This window comes from Notamacropus eugenii, chromosome 1 (assembly GCF_028372415.1).
Source record: "Notamacropus eugenii isolate mMacEug1 chromosome 1, mMacEug1.pri_v2, whole genome shotgun sequence".
NCBI lineage: Eukaryota > Metazoa > Chordata > Mammalia > Diprotodontia > Macropodidae > Notamacropus > Notamacropus eugenii.
This window is the reverse complement of record NC_092872.1, coordinates 247,878,181-247,905,688: the sequence shown is the minus strand read 5'-3', so window position 1 is coordinate 247,905,688 and position 27,508 is coordinate 247,878,181. Positions and strand designations below refer to the sequence as shown.

The 27,508-nt window shown below is 38.4% G+C and overlaps 1 protein-coding gene across 1 annotated transcript; it reads right to left on the bottom strand.

Moving 5' to 3' along the window:
- Positions 1-4,558: 4,558 nt before the first annotated feature.
- On the bottom strand, positions 4,559-5,515 carry LOC140524988 (olfactory receptor 6B1-like). The gene has a single exon (XM_072639931.1). The coding sequence runs from the start codon at positions 5,513-5,515 to the stop codon at positions 4,559-4,561; it is 957 nt and encodes a 318-aa protein (XP_072496032.1).
- Between the last annotated feature and the right edge of the window lie 21,993 nt (positions 5,516-27,508).

The window sequence follows — 27,508 nt, the reverse complement described above, 5'->3', positions numbered from 1 at the left end:
CTTGAGACCCTTTGATTACCCTCAACCCAGTTTGGCCCATCTGCTGAAACGGTTTACCAGGGTATGGCTGCTGTGCATGCTGCAGGTTCTTGGAGCCACAGGTGAGAGGTGGGTGAAACAGGTGGACACCAAAGGTGGAAAGAGCCCTGAAAAGGGTTTGGCAGCCATTACACCAAAGGTACTGGTCCTTTCTGAACACACCCTACACCCCAAATTCCATTAGTTAATGTATTTCTAAATTTCTTTATCTGTCTATCTCTCTCCCTCTCCTTCTCCCCAACATCTCTCTGTCTCTCTGTCTCTGTTGCTCTCTCTCTCTCTCTCTCTCCCTCTCCCTCTTTCCCCCCCTCCCCCGCTCTGTCTTTCTGTCTCTGTTTCTCCATCTTTGTCTCTCCTCTCCTCTTTCTGACCTCTCACTGATTCTCCCTATCTAACTTGGAGTGGATGTCCAGCTGTTCACCTCCATAGTGGATCAGCCAGAAGTTTCACCTTCTCTGTTGGCCATTTAGTCCCTTCTTAGGCAGCCTAATGGTTGTGGCTCCCAGGAGCTCACCATAGCCATATCGGTGCCAGACTTGGTGTGAACTCAACATCAGTTTTAGCCCAACTGTAGCTCAGTCCTCTAGCTTCAATCTCCCTTAGTAGTAGGGACTGCAGGTATGAACCACCAAGTCTGGTTCATGCTTCTAATTTAAGATATGAAAGATAATGCTTGTATGAAGAAAGTTATCTGAATAACATTTTTATTTCTATAAAATGACAGATTTTAAATATGTAAAGATACTTTAAAATATAAATTTCTGCATATTTTTGTTTTCTATTAAAGATTCCACAAAGCAGCACTTCTGGAAAATTTATACATCTTCATATAAAATTTATAAAGAAGATTGATCAGAAGAGTCTCTGATAAATATTATTCACCCCTATTGACAGACAAGAGCCTCCATCTGTCATCCATAAAAACAAGTTTTTAAATGACTCCTCTTTTATTGCTCTTTTCTGAGAAGTTCACTTTTATGTAACTTACTTATATCTCCAAGATGTTGTGGAAGTGGGATATGACCACATCTGAGACATAAAAGGGTTTTATTAACTAGCATTTAGTCCACCTCCCTCATTCATGGATAAAGGGTCTGTAGAGGTGAAGTGTATAGTCACTATATCTCTCAGGAAATTCTGGACAGAGCCTAGCTGATGAGGCTTGGGATATAATGAATGCCAGGCCAGGGCTCTTTCCATTTAATTACCAGAGAGGGAACGTGTCGAAGGGGGAAAAGTGCTTGATATAGAGCCCCAGGACCTAGGTTTGAAATTTGGTTCCTCTGTTCTACTATTTGTGTGACATTGGGCAAGTCACAGCTTTTCTGGGATTGTTACATCATTTGTAAAATAGAATGGCATTAAGTTCTTATCTGACAATCCTACTAGCCTAACAAACGTGGGGCAGGACAAGAGGGGAGGGGACTATTCCAGAAGACTGATGCTGTTGCACAGGGACTACAGCCAAGGAAGGGACATAGTACCAATAGGGAACAATGTGGGGGCACCCCTTCATTGCTCCAAGGACAACCTGCCCATTCTGACCCTGTACCCTAAGTCACTTAGAGCTCAAATTAATATAGAATTTTAGATAAAGAGCTGAGGTGGCACTAAGAAAGAAACTGGCCCATCACTCATGGAGCAAGGCAGGTAGTCTGGACCACTTAAATCAGAGTATTTTCTGAATTGCATCATAAAGAATGAGGGACAGAAACCCAGGAAAATTTCCTGACTATATCACAGAAAGCAAGTAGCTGAGGAAGGGGGCAGTTGGAGCTTAGTACACATGCACACATTTTTTTAAAGTTTTGAGTTCCAAATTGTATCTCTCTTCCCCTGTATTTAAAATTATTTTTAAAATTAAGGTTTTCTTTAAGTGGGTCAACCTGGTATTATCCTTTTAATGGTCTTAGACAACAAAAGAGGATTTTAGTGCTTCTATTTTTTTCCATCTAAGAATACTGTTTCTTATCATGATCCAATTCACTTCCTTGACAGGACCTCCATGTTCCCAGCTAGGGAATACTTGTAAATTCACCTATTAAAGCCATTACCATTATCACCAATTCTAGGTGCAAAAGATTTTTTCTCATGAATGCCCTAAAACATACATGGTAATTTGTTAAATACCATGTATCTTATGGAGTCAGAGTGGTAAAATGGACTGAACCTGGGAAAGCTATTTCAATTCCCCTCAACCTCAGCTATGGGCACCTACGTGGCACAGTGGATAGAGTACTAGGCCTGGAGCCCAAGATCTGAGTTCAAATCTGGCCTCAGACATTTACTAGCTGTGTGACCCTGGGCAAGTCACTTAACCCTGTTTGCCTCAGTTTCCTTATCTGTAAAATGAGCTGGAGAAGGAAATGGCAAAATCACATCAAGAAAACCCCGGATGAGGTCATGAAGAGTCAGACACAACAGCAACAATAAAACTTCAGCCTTTTGTAAAATGAGGATTAAAAAAGACTCAATTTTTGCTTCTCAGGATTGCTGTGGGAATCAAATGAGATAAGGTCCATAAACGTGCTTTTGAAGAATAAAATGCTTTTCTTTTGCCTACACTGGAATATATAGAGTGGTGTAGTCCTGGGAGAGAACATCAGGGTTATCTATTACAACTCTTATTTAACAGTTGAGGAAACTGAGGCCTAGAGAAATGATGTGGCTTTCCTTTAGTCACGTAAGTAGGAAGCAGCAGAGCTGACACTTGAACCCAGATCCTCTCTCTCCCTCTCCCTCTCCCTCCCTCCCTCTCTCTCCCTCTCTCTCCCTCTCTCTCTCTCTCATACATACATACATACACACACACACACACACACACAAACACAAACACATACACACAGAGTTGAAGATCTCAGTACTGCCCTTGCCTCCTCTTCTTACCATCCATGTGACTTTCAACAGGTGATTCAAATTCTCTAGCTTTAGTTCCCTCATCTGTAAAAAGGGGATAATAATAAAGTGTTTCATATTATTGCTAACAAAAAAACCAAAGGATACAATGTATGTTCTTTAAAGGCAGAGACTTTGTTCAATGTATTTTTGTTCTGCCTTCAATTTCTAACTTTGATCCTGGCACACAATAGGCACTCTTTAAAAAGGTTTATTCAGTAGGTAAGGGAATGAATGGGAAAGATTCTTTGAAAACTGTAAGCATCTGCAAATACCACCACGACTAGGAGCACGTAGCCTGAGAGCTGGAAGGCACTTAAAAGCCAGCTAACTGAATTCCCTCATTTTGCAGATGAGGAAACTGAGGCCCATAGTAGTTGAGTTGACCATGGTCACACACTTAATTAGTGCCAAAGCCATAATTTGAACAAAGATCTTCTAATTCCAAATCTAACATTCCCTCCACTGCACTCTTTCTCTTCCTCCCTCTTTTCCTTACTCTCCTCTACCTTTTCTTCATCTTTCTCTTCTTTTTTCTTTTTTTCCTTCTCCTTCTCCTAGAAATTGTTCACCTGAGCCAAGTAGGCCCAGAAAACTGGCATGAAGTACTTTCTCAGTTGAGGGGAGCAGGGTGAGGGAGATGGGAGACACAGACACTTGTGTGAGATTGGACTGAAAGAGGTCATCTCATGGTGAAAGGAGAAGCAAGGTGGGATAGGAGAGTAGCTCATTCCCATCATGGATGGTAGTTTCTGATCATAACTAATTATCCTTGCTAACTTGGTGCTAGACTCAGTGTTGGCTAATTGATGAAGGACTCTGAGCACTGTATACCATGATATTTTGGCTTCACAACCACCCAGTGAAGTGGGAAATATAGATATTATGACCCCCAGTTCAGAAATAGGGAAAGTGAGGCTGTTAGAAGTTAATGTGTCACACAGCATAGCAGCTTTTTTTTTGTGCTGGCAAAGAACTGCAGACTGAGGGGATGGCCATAAATTGGGGAATGACTGAACAAGTTGTGGTATATGAATATTGTATTATAAGAAATGATGACTCAGCAGATTTCAGAAAAAACCTGGACTCACAGGAATTTGTGCTGAGTGAAGTGAGCAGAACCAGGAGAACATTGTACAGAGCAATAGCAACATTGTATGATTATCAACTATGATTGACTTAGCTCTTCTCAGTAATACAGTGATCTAAGACAATTCCAAAAGACTCATGATGGAAAATGCTATCTACATCCAGAGAAAGAATTAGTGAGTCTGAATATAGATTGAAGCATCCTACTTTCACATTTTGTTTGTTTTTTCTTTCTTGGGGTTTTCCCCTTTTCTTCTGATTCTTCTTTCACAACACGACTAATGTGGAAATATGTTTAACATGATTGTACATGTTTAACCTATATCAGATGGCTTGCTGTCTTGGGGAGAGGGAGGGAGAAAAATTTGAAGCTCAAAATCTTATAAAAATGAATGGTGAAAACTATCTTTACATGTAATTGGAAAAAAATATTAGTAAGTACAAAAAAGATCATACAGCTGCTAAGTGTGAGAGATAGGATTCAAACTCAGGTTATCTGGAAGAGGTACAAGAACTCTCTGAGTCCTCTTTAACCCTAGGAGACAGAGTCCATCTTCTGTGTCATCCTCTGCACCGTCTTCTTCAGGGCAACCTTCACCTCTGTGTTCCTCAGACAATAGATAATGGGGTTGAGAAGTGGGGTGAGTACAGTATAGACTACTGACACTAACTTATTATAGTCAAAAGAGTAGATGGCCCGGGGCCGGGCATAGATGAAGAGTGAAGCTGAGTAAAAGATGATCACTACCGCTAAGTGAGAGACACAAGTGGAGAAGGCCTTCTGTTGGCCTGAGACAGAGGGGATCTTCAGGACAGTGGAGATGATGGAGACATAGGAGAAGATGGTAACTAGGAGGGGAACGATCAGGATGAGCAATGCCAGGAGAAAATCGATGAGCTCAGCCATGGACATGTCAGTGCAGGCCAGATTCAGCAGTGGGGATACATCACAGAAGAAATGATTCATGATATTGGGTCCACAGTAGCCAAGGCGTGAGATGAAAAAAACTTTTCCCAGGGATATGGTAAAACCACTGAACCACGAACTGGTGGCCAGACGGAGACAGAGACCAGGGCCCATTATGGCTGGGTAGCGGAGTGGATTGCAGATAGCTACATAGCGATCATATGCCATGACACCAAGGAGTGCACACTCAGTGCAGGCCAGTCCTAGAAAGAAGTAGAGTTGGGCCATACAGCCCATGAAGGAGATACGCCCAAATTCAGGTGCCAGGAAGGTAAACAGCATTTTGGGCACAGTGACAGAGATGTACCATACCTCTAGGAAGGACAAGTTACTGAGGAAGAGGTACATAGGTTTGTGGAGAGAAGGGTTGACTCTAATCAGAGTGATGATAATGATATTTTCAATGACAGTCAGAGAGTAGACCAGCAGGAACAACAGAAAGAGGGACAGGTGGAGCCCCACGGAGCCAGGGAAGCCCAGGAGGATAAACTCAGTTACCTGCGTGTAGTTGTCCCATGTAAACATGACTGCCATGGAAATTTTCAATCTAAAAAAGGACCAAAGACAGTGAAAGCTAAATAAGTGGAATATCAAGAAAAAAGGAACAGTAATGACATCTCCCTGGCCCCCTGAAACCATGGGATTGGTACCATGTATAATCTGGCTCCCACTTGCGTTACCTCTTTCTCTTGGAATTGGAGAGCTGCTTTCGAGACCTACAGAACAACAGTGCTTCACACCTTTTGCTAGTAGAATAGAAACTTCTTGAGGGCAAGGGCTGTTTTATTTTTTAATTTATTCTTTCTAGCATCTAATCATGCTGCTGCTGTTGATAGGTGCTTATTAGATCTTTGCATAATTGAATTGAGAATGCTCTGGACAGAGAGTACTAATTGTCAACTGCTATTGTATTTCATGCATTCTGGCCTTCATGCCTTTCCTCAAACCTTTTCACAAACTTTCAAACACTTGAATCCCCCCTTCCTCCAGGCAATAATTGCAATTTTACCCTTACCCATTTGAGGCAGCTAAGTGGTACTGTGATAGAACACTGAATCTGTAGTCAGGAAGTCTGAGTTAAAATTGGACCTCAGACAATTACTAGATGCATGACCCTGCAAAAGTCACTTAACCTCTGTCTGTCTCAGTTTCCTTATCTATAAAAGAAATAGTATCTACCTCCCAGGGTTGTTTTGAGGATCAAATGTTTGTCATGTACTTTGTGAAAGTCTTAAAAGCTTCAGTTCTCCCTTACATCATGCAAAAATTATAGTCTGTGTGCTATTGTCTTAGACTTTCAGACTTTGATAGCATATATGTCTTGATTTATCACATATATATCTTGATTTATTCTGGAACCATACAATTGTAGACTTGGAAGAGACCTCGTAGGTCATCAAGTACAATCTATAACTGAACATTAATATCTCTCTGATAACTGTGACAAGTGGTTTTCTAGTCTCTAATTGAAGACCTCCAGCTCTGGACATAATCCAGTGTGTCAATCATAGTTTACCATTATTCTGAATTAGCCTCTGTCAACATTTAAACTCATGGATCTTCTTGAGTTTAAGCACAAAATAAGGAATTCTGAGCATCTGACTGCCGCAGGATGGAGGCTACTACTAGTACTCTATGAGGGCAGTAGCCTTATCTTATCTTGATTCTTCCCCACCACCCTGATCATGTACTGGACTTATCACAATATAGGTGCTTAATAAATGTTTTCAAATCAAATGAATAAATTTTATTATCCCTGTTCCCTTTGTCCACTAATTTTGCTCAAGTCCTCTTCATTCCCTTCCTACTTTCCTCTTCTTTTTGTATTAATAAATATTGAATGGAAGAAGGAATAGTGTTTTGTAATGAAGGATAGATTAAGGGTAGCTTCTTTAGGGACTCAGAGGAATTTTAAGGTCATTGAATGGCTCTTGCTCACATCTGTATACAAATGCATTTTGAAAGAACTTCTGTTTTTCCAGAAACTGTTACTGCTGAATGTGGGGCTAAAAGTAGGGTCTTGTATTTGGCTCTAGTACATGGGCAGAAGTTCCTCAGGAAGTTAACCCTCAGAAACCATTAGGATTCCTGATGCCCCAAGGTAATTTCACAAAGGGACTATTAAAGTAGGTAGTGGAATTTTATCTAGCAGACCCAGACCTACCACTACTCTCTCTTGTCATCTTCATTCCATATTACTCAATGGGACCTCTCCCTTCCCTTCCCTCTCAGCTTAGGGAAGAATAATTAAATCAACGCTGTCAGGGGTAGATTAATTACCCCATGACTTTTGTTTGCCACCCTTATGCCTTTCCAGACCTGAAACATTGTAAATACTTAATAAATGCTTTTTCATTCATTCATTCATTCATTCATTCATTCATTCATTCATTCATTCATTCATTCATTCATTCATTCTGTAATGAGCTAAATACTCATGGATATAGAAGAATTTAAGTTATCCTGCCTGAAGACCTGGGGATGAGCTGAATATCTTGGGACCTGTTTCTGCTGCCCTCCTAATTTTGATTAAAACATGATTTTATTCAAGTAAAGAACTGAAAGGCATGTCTGCATTTGTGGGGTTAGAAAACATCTTGAAATCTGAAACATACCCAATCTGCCTAATCTCTTGGCAGAACACCTGGCTTCTGATAAACAGTCACCTCATGGTACTTTGCCGCTATCCAACAGCCTGAAGCCAAAGGTCACAGAGCATATTGCCAGATTCATTTGTGAAGGGGAGATAAGAAGAATGAGAGCAGTCCCTTCGGGGTTATTGTTTTTAAAATGAATTTAGAAAATGAAATATTTCAGCTTATATCCACCAGTAGCACTTCATTGCTGTAGGGAAGGTGCAGAAACAATTGAGAAAAACACACTGAAATGCAGAGAACTTGCTATGATAACTTTAGTGCCAAGGATCAGTGGTTTCAGTTGCAGTAAGAGGCTAGAGGTGAAAGAGCATCCAACCAACGCGCTGGAAACCTTGCTTTATGTATGTTAGCATTACAAGGGTAACGTATTTCATGTAACATTCAGCTTGTCCATCTGTGATTCTTCATAATTGCTATATGACCTCTGGAAAGTTCACAGGTCCATTGATTTGTTTATGAAAAAGCACAGGACTTGGGACCAAGAGCTGGGTTCTAATGTCTCTCTTGCTTTTTACCTATGTACCAAGGGTAAGTCACTCAATCTCCCTGAGCCTCAGTGTCCTCAACTGGGATAAGGGATATAGGATAATAACAGCAAGGAAATGGGATAACAACAGTTATGGGCACTTCTTACAGGATTTTTTTTGTTTTATTTTTAGGATCAAAAGAAACAATGAATGGAAAAGTGCTTTATAAACCTCTAAGTGCCTATATAAATGTTGACTATTCTGCTTATTTCTGGTGTGGTCATTTATTAGCTGGGTGATCTTTTGCATCACCTAGCTTTTGGGGCATTGGTTTCTTCCTCTCTAAAATGGGGGCAATAATCCTTGCTCTGCCTTCCTTATAGGACTCTTTGGAAAGCAGACAAAATAATGGGTATGAAAATGCTCTGGAAACTGGGAAATGTGGAAATGAAAGAGGTAGCCACACACTAGGAAGTATTATCTAGAAAGGTCGCAGACTATCAGGAGATAGTTAACATCATAGAACCGCAGAATGTGAGAGCTTCAAGGTATCTCTGAGATCTGTCGACCATGCCGGAGAACCACGGTCACACTGTCGGAGAACTGTAAGGGACTTCAAAGCAAAATAGTATAACTCATATCTGGACACAATTTACTCTATAGCATCCTCTATCAGGAAGTCACCATCCTTTGCCTGAAGACCTTCAGGGACGGGAGATGATCTCTCGTTCCACTTTTAGACACTTCCAGTTTTAATAACTGGCCAATGTAACCCGCTACATCTTGGTAATGATAATTATAATTTCCTCATACTTATATAGTACTTTAAGGTTTGCAAGTGATTTACAAATATTATCTCATTTGATCCTCATAGCACCTCTGCAAGGCAGGGGGTATTATCATCCTCATTTTACAGAAGAGGAAACGTCTCTGTCTGTCCGTCCGTCTGTCTGTCTCTCTTGGTATCAGTCAACCAACTATGCTATGACACAGTATTTTGGCCAATGTATATAATAAATACAGAAGAAAATGCAGAATATTGGACTTTCCAAGTTTCTGTTAAGATAGCTGACAGGACATTAGGAGAGACAAAGACAAGATATCTTGGGGAATTTAACCCAATGCTACCTACCAATGCATATTGGTAAGAATAGTAAGAGTGGCATTTCCATAGTAATTTTAAGTTTGCAAAGCATTTTACACACTTTACATATGTTGTTTACTCCTTAGAACAGTCCTGTAAGTCATATTTCTTTTGTTATTTCCTTTTTCCAGATAAGGAAAGTGAGACCAAGAGAGGTTAAGTGGCTTGCCCATGGACACATGACTAATAAATGTCTGAGGCAGAATTTGGACTCAGGTCTTCCTGACTCAAGTCCAGTGCTCTACCTGCTATACTACCCAGACACGTCGTGTTAAAATGCTGGTACTTTTTCTTTATAGAGGACAATGTAAAATATGACCTCAGCTGAGAGAAGGAATTCAAAGATTATTTGTTCTCTGTTTCTTTCAAGTCCTCAGTTTCCCCAGTTATGAAATGAGTCAGCAATATTGAATCATGAGAAGTCTGGCATGGTAAGGAGATACTAATTCTATCTCTCATTCTTCTTTTCTCCCTTGCCACCATTGATGGGGACCAAGGTGGTCCATCTGCCAAGCTACATGGAGACATGTTGCTCACACTTTCTCCACACTGGCTCATGGTTCTAGTGATTGTATCATAATATACACGTTTTCTAGCTCTAGAAAAAAACTTGGGAAGTATTGGGAAGGGAGAGACTGAAGTAGCACATGAGAATATGTCACTGTCTTGCTCCTTTTGTCTCTTACCTTCCTCTTTCCATCCTGTTGCCCCTGAAATGCCTTTTCCATCTCTTGAAGTTCATGCTAGGAGGGTGGCTGCAGGAAGGCCTCAGTGGCTATGTGCCTCTGTATGGCTTACCACTGAGAACAATGAGGCCAGAGAGTAAGAGGCTCCCTCTTCAATACACAGGGAGGGACATGACTAGCACCTCCCCAATGCCACAAAGTTGGGAAAGAGACAAGAACCTCAGTGAATGGCTTTGAGTACCATTGTGAGAGAGACTCAATTGCCATTAAGTTCCATTATAGTAAATGACAATAAGACAGCAAAAAATGCATTTACGTAGTGCCTCATGTTTACCAAGCACTTCAGAAGCAGTGTCTGATTTGACTTTCGTTTGACTACACCATTGTTGGTATTACTCTCTTTATTTTATTCACAGGTAAACTGAGGTTCCACTTTGACCAAAGTACCATAGCGATTAAGCTAGTGATAGGATTGATCATGAACTCAGAGCTTTTTGTCTTTTCAATGTATTGTTCTTTTCTTGAACAGTAATCCTCAGATTATTATGGAGACAGTCTCTCAAAACCTTGACCATACTGCATGGAGTACTTGTCTTTAGTCAGTCATTTAAACTCAGCCTCAGTTTCCCATCTATAAAATGAGGATAATAATAACTTTAGTATATAACTCACAGGATTACTGTGAAATTAAAATTAGATAATGTATATTAATCATTTTGCCAACCTTAAAGTGCTACATAAATATTATCCTCTATTATTATGTAAATAACTATTATTATTATTATAGAGATGCCAATTAATGTCATTAATATCACTATTATTGCCTTCATGGCCTCTCCTATCTTTAATTTTCAAGATAACTCAACTATTTTCAATGACTCACATAGGCATTAATATTAGTAATATATGATCAATAATAACTGAATATATTACTGCTGATCATCTCCATTGATGAGTTAGTGAAGCACATTATCATATTTGTCAAATTAAGTATCCACTCATGTCCCCTGTCTGCCCCCAATAGATGGAGATATAAACTAGAAATTATAAGGGAACAGGAATGAGCTTTAAAAGCTCCCAAATAAGAGATGGGGTGAGAAAGGATCAGGTTACATGTCATAAAGACCACTCCACAAAGAGACATTCTAGAGGGATTTCTGGCTCACAGTGCAAAGGAGCTCTCCTGAATGTTTGATTTTCTAAGAAGATAGGGTTTAGTCACTGCATAATGGAATCGAAAGGAGACATCTCTTTTTAGTCAAAAGGGTTTCCTAAAAGGTTCAGGGTCCTTTCTAAGTCATTTCAAACCAAGAAGATGTCAGCAGATCTCTTCCTAAAACATAGCTGTTTTCAGTATTAAGAGACATGTTGGGCATTCCAGTTACTTACATGAGTGATGCAGAAAGAGAAGCTTTGTGATCAGTCCATAGTGTTTCTGTGTTCTAAGCATTTTCTAAGCAATTTCTAAGCATTTCATTTAGAGAGAGGGTTAAGAGGGGGTAAGAGAATGAGAGAGAGAGAGAAAAGAGAGAGACAGATCGAACCCTCAAAATACTGAAAAAAAATTACAGAAACTTATTTATTCACTCCTCAAATTAAAAAAAAAGGGAAGAAGAGAAAAGAACAGTTTTGCTGAGAAAATGTACATGAGAAAGAAAGCATAGATGGAGGAGGAGAGTCCTTAGTTACAAAATTCCCTCCCCTTAAGCTGGGGAGGAAAATGAGAGTTCCTTCACTTTCCCTTAGTCTTGAAGGCTAATTTATAGAGGGCAGTCTTAGTCACTCATATTTCTTGCCTTCCCAAAGGTGCTGAATGGGAGGAACGCAGGCATGGGTTTAGGGAGAGAATGTTGGAGGAAGACCCTAGAGACCTTCACACCTCTGTCTAGGAACTTACAATTCCTATGTTGCCTTATGGGTCAAAATGGAAGATGGATAAAAGAACCCCAAATTATAAACACAGCCCATATGAAAATGACCTTTGAAAATAATCCCCAATGGTTGGAGAAACTTAGGTGTGTTCCAAATACAGTGTGATGATGGAATGTGTCCCATGACCTGCTGAAAATGTAGGTTTCTGGAAGGCAGGTGAGGAATGTAAACAGATATTCTTGAGACAAGAGGGGAATAAAACTTCTATATTGGAAACCTGCTTGTAACTGCTCTTCCCTGGATACTTTCCTTAGTCATCAGCAAATACTTCCGTCACACCTATATGGCTCAAATGCTCTGTTCATTTTCTACTTAAGAAGTAAGGTGCCACCTCCATCAGAAAAGTCTTTCCTGATCTCTTTATTTGTTAGAGGGGCCGCTAAGTGGTGCAGTGGATAAAATGCTAGGCCTGGAATCAAGAAGACCTGAGTTCAAAGCTGGCTTTGGACATGATCTGTGCCATCCTGGGCAAGGCACTTAACCCTGTTTGCCTCAGTTTCCTCATCTGTAAAATGAGATGGAAAAGAAAATGTCAAACCACTTCATTATCTTTGTCAAGAAAATTCCAAAAGGGGTCACAAAGAGTCGGAAATGACTGAAAACAGGTAAACAATAAACTTGCTAGGGTATTTTTCTCTCTTCAAATCATCTTGAATTTACCTGCCTGTATAAATTCATCAATCAAGCAACAAGCATTTATCAAGTGCCTAGTATGTGCTAGATAGACACTGGGGAAACAAATAATAAATGTTATAGTTCTTGCCCCCAAGGAGCTTATATTCTACACACACACACACACACACACACACACACACACACACACACACACACACGCACACACACCTCAAAGCAATTTTTTTAATAGAATGGACAATATTTTCTGTTGGGGGCAGGGAGTGAAGAATCAGACTAGACTTTGTTTCTAGTGAACTGTAAGCTCCCTCAGGGCTGATTTTTTTTTGCTCTTTTTGTCTGGCATAGTGCCTTGCACATAGTAGGTGCTTAATAAATGCTTGCATTGAACTGAAATATAGAAAAGGACAGATAGAAAACAACATCTCTCCTAGGCCCAGACTTACTTAGCTGAGTTCTAGTCATACATTTTCCAACAAACCTGCCCTTTCTGATTTCTGAACCTTGGTCACCTTGTTTTCTCCTTTCTATTTTTTGTCTCCTAGACCTTCTAGTTTTCCTAGACACTGTGGTCTCTAGAATGCTGCTCCCCTAAATTCTTCTCCTTGATCTATTTGCTTGTGACATTGTGTATGAGTAAACTGCTTCCTGACTCACTTCTAGGTCCTGACCCTCACTGGACCAGATAGGTCCCATTCCCCTGAGATACTTTACCTGATGTCATTAAAATTCAGGGCAGCCCATGGATGTTGAGGTTTAGTGGGAATATGGCTGGGGGAGGGACCAGTCTGATCAGGCATAGAACACTAATAAGCCCCTCAGAAGTAGCTTGAGATCAGATTCTTGCCTGCTAAGCACTTTCTCCTTCTGCATCTGTTCAGGTTTTTGGGTTAGTCATGGTCCCATACCTCCTGAAGCTTATAATCTATCAGGATGGTCTAACTCACACAAGTAGCTCAAATATAAAACAACACATGATCAATGCATAAGAAGATACAGTGATATCTGAGGTCTGCCCAAGGTGGGAAAGGTTACTACTAACCTAGGGCTGGGGAGGCTTCCTATAGGAGGTAGCATTTGAATTGAGCTTTGGTGTGACCTAGTCAAAAGGATGCTGGTATTGGAGTTAGGAGAACTGGGTTAAAGTCCCAGGTCTGCCAGTAAGTAGCTATGTGACCATAGACAAGTCATTTAAGCTCATCTGGTTCCTCATCTGACATGACGAGATTGAATTAGATAACTTCTAAATCTCCTTTCAACAGTGACATTCTTTGAGTTGTTGAGTGAGCATGGATTGAACATCTGGAAGTGACTGAAGGGCCCTTCTGATATAAGGAACAACTTGAGAAGTCATGGAAATGAGACAAGATGTGTGCAGGGGGGAGTGAATCACCTAGTTTGGCCAGATGATAGAGTAACTTAAGAATAGCACCAGATGGAGATGAAGTACCAAAATGGTGGATTCACAATAAAGGTCAATGGAATTAAATTAAGGTGTTTGCTCAAGCATAATCCCTTCTCTTTCTATTTCAATAGAAAGAGAAGAATATTGTCTCTTGGCCTTGAAAGTCCCCGCTATCTCCTTGCACCTGTGATGATAGTGACTAGATTTTCAAAACTCCGAAGCAGAGGGGAAAACCACAGCTTGTGTGGTTCCTCTGCTTGGGGCCCCTAATCCCCATCATTCTTGCTGAGCAAGTAAGCAGGCTGTTTCCCTGCCCTACCTCTTTCCTCTCAATGACACTTTGCCCTCTCTTTAGGAGGCCTTCTTTTAAAAAGGGAAGTGGGCACATAGTAGTAGGGCCTACATCACTATGACCTACTTTTAGTTTTGCTAGTTTCCACTGCAGGCTATGGAACTATACTAAGAACTCCTTCTTTCTCCCAATTCCTTTCAGCTGTGATGAGTACAATCCTCCAATGTTAGAGCTGGAAGTAACCTGAGACTATCTAGTTAAAAGCTCATAGGTTTGTAGACATAAGGCTGATGAGAACTACAAAGATCATCTAATCATAAAACTATAGATTCCTATGATATTCAGAACTGAAAGGAACCTCATAGGACATTCAGCCCAAACTTTACCTGAATAAGAATTCTCTCCAGTATACTGCTGACATGTGATCATCAGACTGTTCTTTGAAGGATTCTAGTTGTGAGGGAATCTACAACCTCCCAGGGGTTTTTCCTGGTCAGGGATGGGCAACTTGCAACTTCAAGGGAAGTTTGGATTCAGTCAAATGGCTGCACTTGAGGACCTAGAGGACCACATGTGACCTCTAAGCTACAGGTTCTCCACCCCTGTCCTATCCTATTCCACTTTTGGATGGTTCTAAATGTTAGGAAGTTTTCCTTATTTTAAACCTAAATCTGCCTGTTAATTATTCCTAGTTCTGCTCTATGGGGCTAAGCATAACAATCTAATTTCTCTTCTACCAGATAGCTAGCTCTTCAAATACTTACAAATAGATATCATTTCCCTGTCCCATTCCTCTCTGCCCTAAGTATTCTTTTTTTTTCTCTTTCTATTCAAGCATTTTTTTCTCTTGGTTACATGTCTCTATTTCCTTTTGCTTTTGTGTCAGGCTCTTCAAACACTTAACGATCCATGAACACTCACTATCCATGTTTTTCCTAAAATATAGTTCCCAGAACTGCTCTTGATGTATAGTAACATTTTCTGTTCCCTAGTTCTGGAGATTAGCACAGACCAAGGACACAGTAGCTACTGTATCACCTTATTGGTTCTTATTGAATTTGTCTGTCAATAAAGCACTTTTTAAATATGAATTCAAGTTAGTCTTGTCCCATTTTACTGGTAGAGCAACTGAAGCCAAGAGAGGTGAAGTGATTTGTTCAAAGACAGAAGTAGTAATAAGTAGAAAACAGACTAAAATCTGGATCTTTTAACTTCAAATTTAGTGTTCTTCCTGTTAGCCAGGGTCAGCAGCTAGGTGGCCCAATGGGTAGTGCATTGGGATTGGAGTTAGGAAGACATCTTCATGAGTTCAAATTCAGCCTCAGACACTTACTAACTGTGTGATCCTGAGCAAGTCACTTTGGCTCATCTGTGAAATTCGCTGGAAAAGGAAGGGGCAAACCACTCTTGTATGTTTGCCCAGGAAACTCCAAATGGGGTCATGAAGAGTTGGACACAACAGAAATGATTGAACAACAGCTGCTAGCCAGGGGTTCTTAACCTAAATTTTTTTCATCAAAAAATACATTGGCAGTCTGGTGATGCCAATGAATCCTCATAATAGTGTTTTTAAATGCATAAAATAAAATACACAGGACTACAAAAGAAACAATTTACATTGAAATGTAGTTATTAACATAATAAAAAAGAAAAAAAAAGTTTCACAGATCCTAGGTTAAGGAACCTTGGGTCTAGACCAAACTGCTGTCTCCTTCAATCCTATTAGTTTTTAGATGAGGAAGATGAGATTCATAGAGATTATTTTCATCTCCCAGAATGCTGGAAAGGAAATTTAGGAAATGTCTTGCTTTGTTTTACAGATGAAGGACTTGAAGTCTTGAGAGGTTTGTCTAAGGTCATGTAGTTAATGATGGAACTCTAAGCAGACAACTGTTCTTCAGAATTTTATTAAGAAAATTTTTCTTGATGCATGTTGCTTTTCATATCACCATAATTTTCCCCAAAGTCCCTCCTTTTCCACCCTCTCAGAGAACCATTCCATGTAACAGAGATTTTTATGATAATATTTTATTTCCACAATTATATGTTAAAACAATTTTAACTTCTTTTTAAAGTTTTGAGTTCCAAATTCTCTCTTTCCTTCTCCCCCCAATATAATACAGGTCACACATATGCAATCATGCAAAATATTTCCATATTAGTCATTTTGTACAAGAAGACTTGAACAAGAAAAATCTGTATTCAGATAATATCAGTTCTTTCTCTGGAGGTGGATAACACATTTCATCATGAATCTTTTGGGATTTTCTTGGATCATTATTTTGCTGAGAATAGCTGTCATTCACAGTTCTTCATCGTATGATATTGCTGTTATTATGCATAATGTCCTCCTGGTTCTGCTCACTTCACTTTGCATTGGTTCTTGTAAGTCCAGGATTTTTTTTCTGAAATCATCCTGCTTGTCATTTCTTACAGCACAATAATGTATCATTATGATCATACAGTGCAACTCATTCAGCCATTACCCAGTTAATGGATATCCCATTGATTTCCAATTCTTAGCCACCACAAAAAGAGCTGCTATAACTATTTTTTTTTACAAGTATCTCTTTGGGATATAGATCTAGTAGTAGTATTGCTGAATCAAAGAGTATACAATTTTGTAGCCCTTTGGGCATAGTTCCAAATTGCTCTCCAGAATTGTTGAATTAATTCACAACTCCACCAACAGTGTATTAGTGTACCAGTTTTCTCACTTCCTCTTCAAAATTTTTCATTTTCCTTTTTTGTCATGGTAGCTCAACTGATAGGTTGACAAACAATAATTTTTAAAGGAAAAAAAGAGGAAGGGGAAGAAAGCAGCAACAGTTTTTGTTGTTCATTCCATTAGCACATATTATCTTTTTCTTCTCATTTTTTAATATAGTTCATATCTATCAAAGAGTTTTAGGATGAGACAATTTCCTGTTATTATTTTTATGTTTAATATTCCACAAATCAAATATTATGCAGGGAGATTCAATGGTTGCCTTTTTTGGGGAAATAAATAGATGTACTGGGATATCAGGTCCTCAAGGATAGCCTTTCGGTAAATTTTGTAACGAATGACTTTGTCTTGTATCTTCGTTATAATATCTCAGCATAGGAGACTGGAAAGGAGTTGTCATCCAGATAGGAGAATTGGGAGGAAAGAGTACCCAGGAGAAGAGGCTGATCAACAGCATCAGCCTGCAAAAAAAGTCAAGAAGAATGATGACTAAGAAGAGACCATCAGATTTGGCAATTAAGAGATCATTGGTAACTTTGGGGAATGTACTTTCCCTTGAGTGAAGAAGTCAGAAACTTAATGTTGCAGAGAGTTTAGAAAAGAGTGAAAGGAAAAGAATGGGAGGCAATGGATATAGAGGTCCTTCTCAAGGAATCTGAGAAAGTCATGAAATGTAGTATGAACCTTAGCTAATGTGCATTCTGGGGTTTTTAGGGGTCATGTTTGTAGTCAACAGTGAAGAAACCAGCAGACAATAAGATACTGAAGATAAGAAAGGAGGGTGAGGTGGGGATAATCTACTGAATAATGCAAGAGAAGATAGAATCCAGAGTGTATGTAGAAGAGATCATTTTAGTGAGTATAAGATTCACCTCTTTATTAGAGATTCGATTAAGGTAGGAGATAGTAGGAGGATTATGTGAAGTCATTAAATGAGAGAAGGGGGAGCTTGGAGAAAATGGCCTTGGTTTACTTGGTAAAGTATGAAATGAGATCTTCAGTTGAAAGGATAGGGGAAGGGAGTGCTTTGGGACATGAAGAAAAGACAGAAGGCTAGGAAAATAACCACGGTAGTAAGTTTACATGACTTCATCCAGTTTTGTTCAGTGTCTGTGAATAGAACTGAAAGAGGTGGGTTGAAGGAGAAATTCAGAGTTGGGTTTAGATGATATGTGAGTCATGTGTGGGTGATTACGGGCAATAATTTTGGTTGTAAGAACGCTATGGTTTCAAAAGTTTGCTGAATTCTCAAGGATATTTTGAACTTTGTATTTTTTTATATTAATTTTATTTATTTTTAATGTTCTACAATCACTACCATATAACTTAGATTTTTTTCCCCTCTACCTGTCCCATACCTCCCTCCCCCCTCCCTCCCCAAGATGGCATGCAATTCTGTGTAGGATCTACACATATATTCCTACTAAATATCTTTTCACTATAGTCATGCTGTGTAGAAGAACTAAAATGAATGGGAGAAATCATATAACAAACCAAAACGTAATACACACAAAAAAGTGATCTGCTACATTCTGTGATTGACTTCCATAGTTCTTTCTCTGGACATGGAGGGCATTTTGCCTTAGAAGACCATTGGGATTTTTTTTTAAGTCCTTGCATTGCTATGAAGTTCCAAGTCTCCCAGAAAAACTCTCCCACACTGTGGTCATGACTGTGCACGAAGTTCTCCTGGTTCTGCACCTTTTACTCAACATCAGGTCATATAAGTCTTTCCAGGCCTCTCTGAAGCCTTCTTGTTCATCATTTCTTATAGTGCAATAGTATTCCATTACATTCATATTCCATAATTTATTCAAGCAATTTCCCAATTGATGGGTATCACCTTGATTTCCAGTTTTTGGCACTACAAAGAGTGCTGCTATAAATATTTTTGTACATGTGGGACCTTTTCCCATTTTTATGATCTCTTGGGGATACAGTTCTAGAAGCAATATTACTGGGTCAAAGGGTATGCACATTTTTTGTAGCCCTTTGGACATAGTTCCAAACCACTCTCCAGAATGGTTGGATGAGCTCACAGCTCCACCAGCAATGAATTAGTGTTCCAACTCTCCCTATCCTCTCCAACATTTACCATTTTTCTGTTCTGTCATGTTTGCCAATCTTATAGGTGTGATGTGGTACCTCAGAGTTGTTTTGATTTGCATCTCTCTAATCAATAGTGATTTAGAGCATTTTGTCATATGATTATAGATAGCTTTAATTTCTTCCTCTGAAAATTGCCTGTTCATATCCTTTGACCATTTATCAATTGGGGAATGATTTGTATTGCTGTACATTTGACTCAGTTCTCTATATATTCTAGAAATGAGGCCTTTATCCCTGAGATTAGCTGTAAAAATTCTTTCCCAATATACTGCATTCCTCCAAATTTTATTTTTTATTTTTTAAAATTTATTTATTTAATTTTAACATTCATTTTCACAAAATTTTGGGTTCCAAATTTTCTCCCCATTTCTCCCCTCCCCCACCCCAAAATGTTGAGCATTCTAATTTCCCCTATCACCAGTCTGCCCTCTCTTCTAACATCCCTCCCTTCCCTTGTCCCCATCTTCTCTTTTATCCTGTAGGGCCAGATAACTTTCTATACCCCATTAACTGTATTTCTTATTTCCTAGTAGTAAGAACAACACTCGATAGTTGTTCCTGAAACTTTGACTTCCAACTGCTCTTCATCCCCCTCCCCACCCCCCCATTCCCTTTGGGAAGTAAGCAATTCAATATAGGCCATATTTCTGTAGTTTTGCAAATGACTTCCATAATAGTTGTGTTGTGTAAGACTAACTATATTTCCCCCCATCCTATCCCGCCCCCCATTGTTTCTATTCTCTCTTTTGATCCGGTCCCTCCCCAAGAGTGTTGACTTCAAATTGCTCCCTCCTCCCATTGCCCTCCCTTCCACCATCCCCCCCCCCGCTTATCCCCTTCTCCCCCACTTTCCTGTATTGTAAGATAGGTTTTCATACCAAAATGAGTGTACATTTTATTCCTTCCTTTAGTTGAATGTGATGAGAGTAAACTTCATGTTTTTCTCTCACCTCCCTTCTTTTCCCCTCCACTAAAAAGTCTTTTGCTTGCCTCTTTTATGAGAGATAATTTAGCCCATTCCATCTCTCCCTTTCTCCTCCCAATATATTTCTCACTGCTTAATTTCATTTTTTAAGATATGATCCCATCCTATTCAATTCACTCTGTGTTCTCTCTCTCTCTCTCTCTCTCTCTCTCTCTCTCTCTCTCTCTCTCTCTCTCTCTGTGTAATCCCACCAACTACCCAGATACTGAAAAGTTTCAAGAGTTACAAATATTGTCATTCCGTGTAGGAATGTAAACAGTTCAACTTTAGTAAGTCTCTTATGGCTTCTCTTTGCTGTTTACCTTTTTATGCTTCTCTTCATTCTTGTGTTTGAAAGTCAAATTTTCTTTTCAACTCTGGTCTTTTCATCAAGAATGCTTGAAAGAATGCTCAATTTCATTGAAAGACCACTTTTCCCCTGAAGTATTATATTCAGTTTTGCTGGGTAGGTGATTCTTGGTTTTAGTCCTAGTTCCTTTGACTTCTGGAATAGCCTATTCCATGCCCTTCAATCCCTTAATGTAGAAGCTGCTAGATCTTGTGTTATCCTGATTGTATTTCCACAATACTTGAATTGTTTCTTTCTAGCTGCTTGCAATATTTTCTCCTTGACCTGGGAACTCTGGAATTTGGCCACAATGTTCCTAGGAGTTTCTCTTTTTGGATCTCTTTCAAGAGGGGATCAGTGGATTCTTTCAGTATTTATTTTGCCGTCTGGTTCTAGAATCTCAGGGCAGTTTTCCTTGATAATTTCATGAAAGATGATGTCTAGGCTCTTTTTTTTGATCATGGCTCTCAGGTAGTCCCATAATTTTTAAATTGTCTCTCCTGGATCTATGTTCTAGGTCAGTTGTTTTTCCAATGAGATATTTCACATTATCTTCCATTTTTTCATTCTTTTGGCTTTGCTTTGTGATTTCTTGGTTTCTATAAAGTCATTAGCCTCCATCTGTTCCATTCTAATTTTTAAAGAACTATTTTCTTCATTGAGCTTTTGGACCTCCTTTTCTATTTGGATAATTCTGCTTTTGAAAGCATTCTTCTCCTCATTGGCTTTTTGAACCTCTTTGCCAATTGAGTTAGCCTATTTTTCAAGGTGTTATTTTCTTCAGCATTGTTTTGGGTATCCTTTAGCAAGGTGTTGACCTGCTTTTCATGCTTTACCTGCATGTCTCTCATTTCTCTTCCCAGTTTTTCCTCCACCTCTCTTACTTGATTTTCAAAATCCTTTTTGAGCTCTTCCATGGCCTGAGCCCACTGAATATTTATTTTGGATGTTTGGGATACAGAAGCCTTGACTTCTATGTCTTTCCCTGATGGTAAGCATTGTTCTTCCTCATCTGAAAGGATGGGAGGAGATATCTGTTCACCAAGAAAGTAACCTTCTATGGTCTTATTTTTTTTCCCTTTTCTGGGCATTTTCCCAGTCAATTACTTGACCTCTGAATTTCCTCTCCACATCCACCTGGCTTCCAGATCTGCCTAGCCAGTGCTTGGGGTCTGAGATTCAAATGCTGCTTCCCAGCCTTAGGGCTTTGGGTAGGGGCAGGGCTGCTATTCAGTGTGAGATTAAGTTCAGGTGCTCAGGTCGGGGCAGGGCTGCCTCACGGGGCTCAGTTCCCTCAGGGAGTTTATGCAGAGACCTTCAACAATGGATCCGGGCTCCTGCCTTCTTTGGGAGCCCCTGTCTGCTGCTGCCTCTGCTGCTGCCTCCCGAGGGGGCCTGAGTTATGGAGACACCCCTCTCCCCTCTCGGTGAGCCAAAAAGACTCTCTCACTGACTTTCGTTGCCTGTGGGTGGAGGGACCTGCAGTGCTGCTGGAGATGCTGTTCCTGATGGCTGCTCGGATTTGCTCCTCTTGGTGCCACTCAGCCAAGGCAGGGCTGGGCTCTGCTCTGGGTGTGGTGAGCGACAGACCTTTAGGGTCAGTTTTTCAGGTCTCTCTGGAACAGAAATCTCCTCCACTCTGTTGTTCTGTGGCTTCTGCTGCTCCAGATTTTGTTGGGAGTTCTTCTTTTAATGTATTTTATGGGCTGTGGGTTTGGAGCTAACATATGTGTATCTTTCTACTCTGCCATCTTGGCTTCTCCCCCCATAAACTGCTTTTAGTTATATTTGACAAATTCAGTGACATATTCCTGTTGTTAGTCTTTTCTATTCCTTTGGAATTAAAGTTTATTTGTTCTAACAGCATTTCTATACATTCTAATCTATTTATTATATCTTATGAAATACCTATGAATCATCTTTTTTTCTTTTCTGAGAAGCTGATAATCTTTCTGTAAATGTCTTAGAGTGATGAATTCCACATTTCATGAACATTGTGAACTTTTTTGTTTGGACACTTTCCACATTCATTTATTTATACGTTATTATACTAAAGTTACATATTAAGACTGGTATAAAAGAAATGTTAACTATTCTAAATGTTCATTATTCTTTAACTTCAAGATGCTAGTGAGTCATGCACAGCTTTGGCTTTCTTCTTGATAGACTTATGGTCAATGTGTCTTGCCTGGAAAGAACCAGGATACTTGTGAGTATTGCCATAAAGCATTGATTCAATTTGACCTTGTATTGTGATTTCAAAAGGGGTTCGGATTCGTCCAATTATGTATGATTAAGGAAATTTATGGTTCAGATTCGCACCTACAATAAGACACATTTGAGAAGAAGAAGCTGGATATTTTATTGATTTACAGAAAAGGCAAATGCATGAACAGTTTAGAGCTACAGCAGAAATAATTAATATAGCCTAGTATTAATATAATTATAGCAATATTAACATAGATATAAGAGGAAATAGAAAAACATCACCAATTCGAGGAGTACCAACACCTGAATTACATCAGCCGGGGAATCCCGGGATACAGCGTTCAGGGTCCGAATTGGGAGGAAAGAGGTCCCAGGCAGAGTGTCCTCTCCATGGGTGAGATTCCGAGGACTTGCACTAAGCGAGGGGAGTTTATAGGGACCTAGACAAAGAAGGCTTTTTGCCAACGGCTCCACACACTGTTCCAAGCTGGTCAGGCACATGGCCATGGGAATGCAGGTGTTTGTTCGTCAAGGACGTATCATATGGGGGCCACAAGATATAAGTTAATTAATCATATACTGGGAGGACTAGCCAGATCCTCCAAGTATTATCTATGTGTTCCGGGAGTGGCTAGTTCCCAAAACATTAAGGCATGGCCAACTCGTGCATGTTATGTTCCTTGAGAGGTCACCAAAAGGACAGAGTGAACTTACTTTATTCAAGGGATATGAAATATTCCTTCAGACCTCCACATTCAAGTTGAAAGCCTAATTTGCAACTCATTAAGGATTTTAAACTAATTGAGTCCAACTATAATTTTGGTAACTAGAGAGATGGAAAATTAAGATGTCAGGAGGCTGTGAGCTCCTTAAGAACAAGGACTTTTTTAAACTTCTCTGTGTCTCTAGAACTTAGAACTGGCACATAATTGGCATTTAATAAATATTTTTTGACATTGTGTCGCTGGAGAAAGTTTCCATGAGATAAATGTTTAATGTGTTGTCCAGTAGAACCATTTAACTTGAAATCACCCAGTGTTCATCAGATGATAAATATACTGTGTTAGTATCAGTCCCCTTTGACTTGGAAGCTATACTCATTCTATTCAGAACTTGACAATGACTTTAAAAGTAGCTAGAACCATGTCAGGCTTAAATGATTTTCTTGCAAGATCCCATGTTTTATATCAATTTTTCTTGATAATATTGTGTTGGTTGCATCTTTTAAATACAGAACAGTTTTGCATGTGATCATTAAATATTCATGCCATCATTTATTAACAATATTATTTAACCCTAAATTTATTAACATTAACATGGTGCCCACATTAAAATAGATTTTACTTTTTGGTTTATTGTGTATAATGAAAGTACAGGAAGATAAAAGCTGCTCAGATGATGAAGAGGGACTTTCTATATATCTACAGTAGGTGACTAAGCCATGAGTGTAGAACTGAATCAAAATCTTTGTGCTACTCAATAAAGGTAAAGAAATATTACAGTGCTATCAGGATTATTCAATAATTATCAAATCAACATTGAATTGCTCTTTGCATCCCAGGGACATTTTGGTAAATTCGTTTTACTCCTCAAACAATATATCACTTTCTTTTATTTTTGAGTAATAGAAATTGCAAATACTTTCTGTAAAGTACATAAACACCCAACTGGTCTATTTTTCAGGCATCAGTGCTGCTCTTGTATTCAGTAATTATAAGTATAAGTAAATTATAAGTATTCAGTAATACTTATGTGATGCTTTCAGTTAAAGAAGATGGAATCAAGTTTTTGGGACAAGAGACACTGGTAAAATGTTTTTTTAAGAAATTCATGCACTCTTGTGAGGCATCTGAGCCAGTAATTAAAGCATATTACCCAACTCTCCTATTTTCAGTATTTTTCCCAGAGAAGTTAGAGTTTTAGTCACCTCCTTTGATGTAACTTCTGCTGTTCATTAAATGTTCACAGTACACAAGCTTTCTGTTTAATGTTTGATCCGAATTATGATTTTGTTGTGAGGGACTTCTTTTAACTATATGGATAGCCAGAATTTTTTTTTATATGCTCATTCATAGGTTCTCTTTCTGCTCTACTTTCTCTTTGCTTTTTATGCTTCTATGACATAGTTTTTGAGGGTAAATTATTTTTTCTTTGTTCTGCTTTGACTATTCTTATTGCATTAAATTTTTTGTCTTTCATTTTAAATTATTGATGAAGACTATCAAAGGCTTATGCTATGCCTCATTTTCTGGATTGCATTCTACATTTTTCTTTCTCTGGTCTTTAATCAGGTGATATAATATTCAAGTTTTCTACTACATATAAGTTAGATATTAATGTCATCTCCCAATGCCTTTGTTCAGGTTTTCCCAAGTTGCTTCTCTGACAGTAGTGTTTGACTTTCATCCCTAGAAGTAATCCTGTATAACTTGAATGTGATCAGCCACGGCGATGGCTGCAGGATATTCTGTCATTTGCAGGTCATGAAATGATTTTACACTCTGTCAAATAAGTGTGGGAATGCATTCATTTCATGATGATTATAGTAGATAGAAATGCTCAAAATATTCCTTTTTTGGTATAGGTCAAATGTTAGTTGGATTTGTGTCATTAAACTTAAAAAGAACTCTTTACCATTGCATTCCAAATGTGTTAATATCTGTCTGACACCATTTGAAACCAAGATATTTTTGCCTTCTGTTTCATCATTAGGTATCACTTCTGGAGTTAGTATTAAGTAAAGATTTTCCATTTTCCATCCAGGTTCTTTAGTTTTTCCCTTTTTTAACTTTAAGAAACTCCTTGGTTCCTGTTCTTGTTCTATTTATATGAATTAGAAATGAAGTTACTTCTGTAATTGCCCTATGTTGATATGAAATGTGAAACTTAGAGCTTGATAAAAAAATATACATATATAGTTGGTAAAAATTGTATGAAGCTTTTGTCTATCAGTGGGAACAGCCATTTCTTTTGTTATAATATACTCTGGTATGTAATAAAAGCATTCAAATCTTCAATACATTTCACGCACACTCATGGTTTACTCAACAGAGTGGTCAATATCATATTTATCAAAATATCTCTGCAAAGTCAGGTATTGGTATTTCTCATTTGTTTGGGTGTATCTTACCTTCTTTGGACACTTAAACAAGAAAGAATATCACTTACTTTCATGTCTTCCACATTATGCTGATTATCATGATGGTTTCCAGTAGGACACCATACCATTTCATTCATTTAGATTCACAAGAACAGTTAAAGCAATAAAGGCAAGAACCAGAACTCAATCATCTTTCAAGGTTTCTTATGGTTCTTCACAACTACTACAGAGGTCCTGGGTCTTGGAGGACCTGCTATCAATTACTCTGTCTGATTTTTATATACTTTGATATTTTTCTTTCCCAAGACCTAAAATGGATTGGACTTAAAAGAGATTATTGTTGTTGTTATTGTTTCACTATCATCTTCTTTAATGGCAATCGGAAGGAATTGGCCTCAGGACAAATTGCTATCCTACTAGCGTTCTTTTTGTTGTTGAATATTCTACAGATATTTACACAGATAGATAGAATGCTTCTGTACCTGAATAAAATTTTTAGGCCATCATAAGCTCATCTGTTTCCATCAACAGATATGCCCAACCATCACTTTTTCCATGCTATTTTGCTGATTTAATGTTGGCTGAGCTCACTTAGTTGTCTCAAATTTGAGTTTTTTTCTTGGAGCTTAGCCATTTTTTGGAGGGTCCATCAGGAGATTAACAAATAGTATATTACCTGGCACACAGTAAGTATTTAATAAATGTTCATTGACTCTCTGATTATTTGTTCTCATTAATCAGCTTTTATGATTGCTTTGTAAAATGATATCTGTTTCAAAAGTATGTCCATAGTTTTTTAACCTGTTCTTCCTATTCTCTAAAAATGTCTGTCAATCTCCTTCTTTCTTATTCATCTTATTGTAGTTGTCTTAGAATAATAGACTCTATATTTGGTTAATATTGTATAAATTTTCTTTAGGATAGTTTCCATGTCTATTACTGTCCATTTGCAGTCCTGATATTATATGAAAATTTGCTTATATTTGGGTATTAATTATTTAAAATATATTTTCCTAGTCTACTTTGATTTCAGGATGCCTGTTTCTCATATTTGGAGACTTCCATCTCTCTACTGTTTTTATATTTGATGTGTCTTGCCTGGAAGAAACAAAATTATTTACAGATGTTGCCTTCAACTATGGGTTCAGTGTGACCTTGCATTCATCTTAAGTCTCCTTTCCTTGTTATATGTCAGAGATCTTATAGTGAAGTCCAAATGACTTTTAAAGATCATTTGAAAAAAAATTCCACAAGGTAAAAATCTTTTTCTGTGTTTCTCCTCACACCCCTGATATTGGAGCCATATGACTTTATGGCTTCCATATACATTAAGTGGTTAATAATATGTATTCATTTCATTTCTTTACTTTGGAAGCCATACTGAGGTCTGTTTAGGAGAGATGATAGTGGATTTAAGCAGAACCACAATAGGCTTAAACCATCTCCCTGAAAAAATATCACATTTTATACTAATTATTCTTGACATTTTTGTGTTAGTGCAATAGCTTTCTTAATGGACATAATACTCTATTGTTCTCAATCTATTTGGATATATTTTATGTATTTACAGCATATGAATAAGTCATGAATGAGGAACTGAATCAAAAACTTTGTGGTAATCAACAAAGGAAGTATAAATATTGTAGCTGCTTTTGAATTGCTTGCTTAATAATTACTGAATTTAATTATTTTTCATACTGGTGGAACTTTTTGGCATACCTTTTCCCTCCTCATCCAATATATTGTATTATTTTAAATACTTATTGTTTATAATGGTACAATGTGTATCATACATGGTACTATATGTGATGACATTATTGATAACATAATAACAACATAATATA

Coding starts and splice junctions, on each gene's coding strand:
- LOC140524988 (XM_072639931.1), bottom strand. CDS start 5,515: ATGTTTACATGGGACAACTACACGCAGGTAACTGAGTTTATCCTCCTG.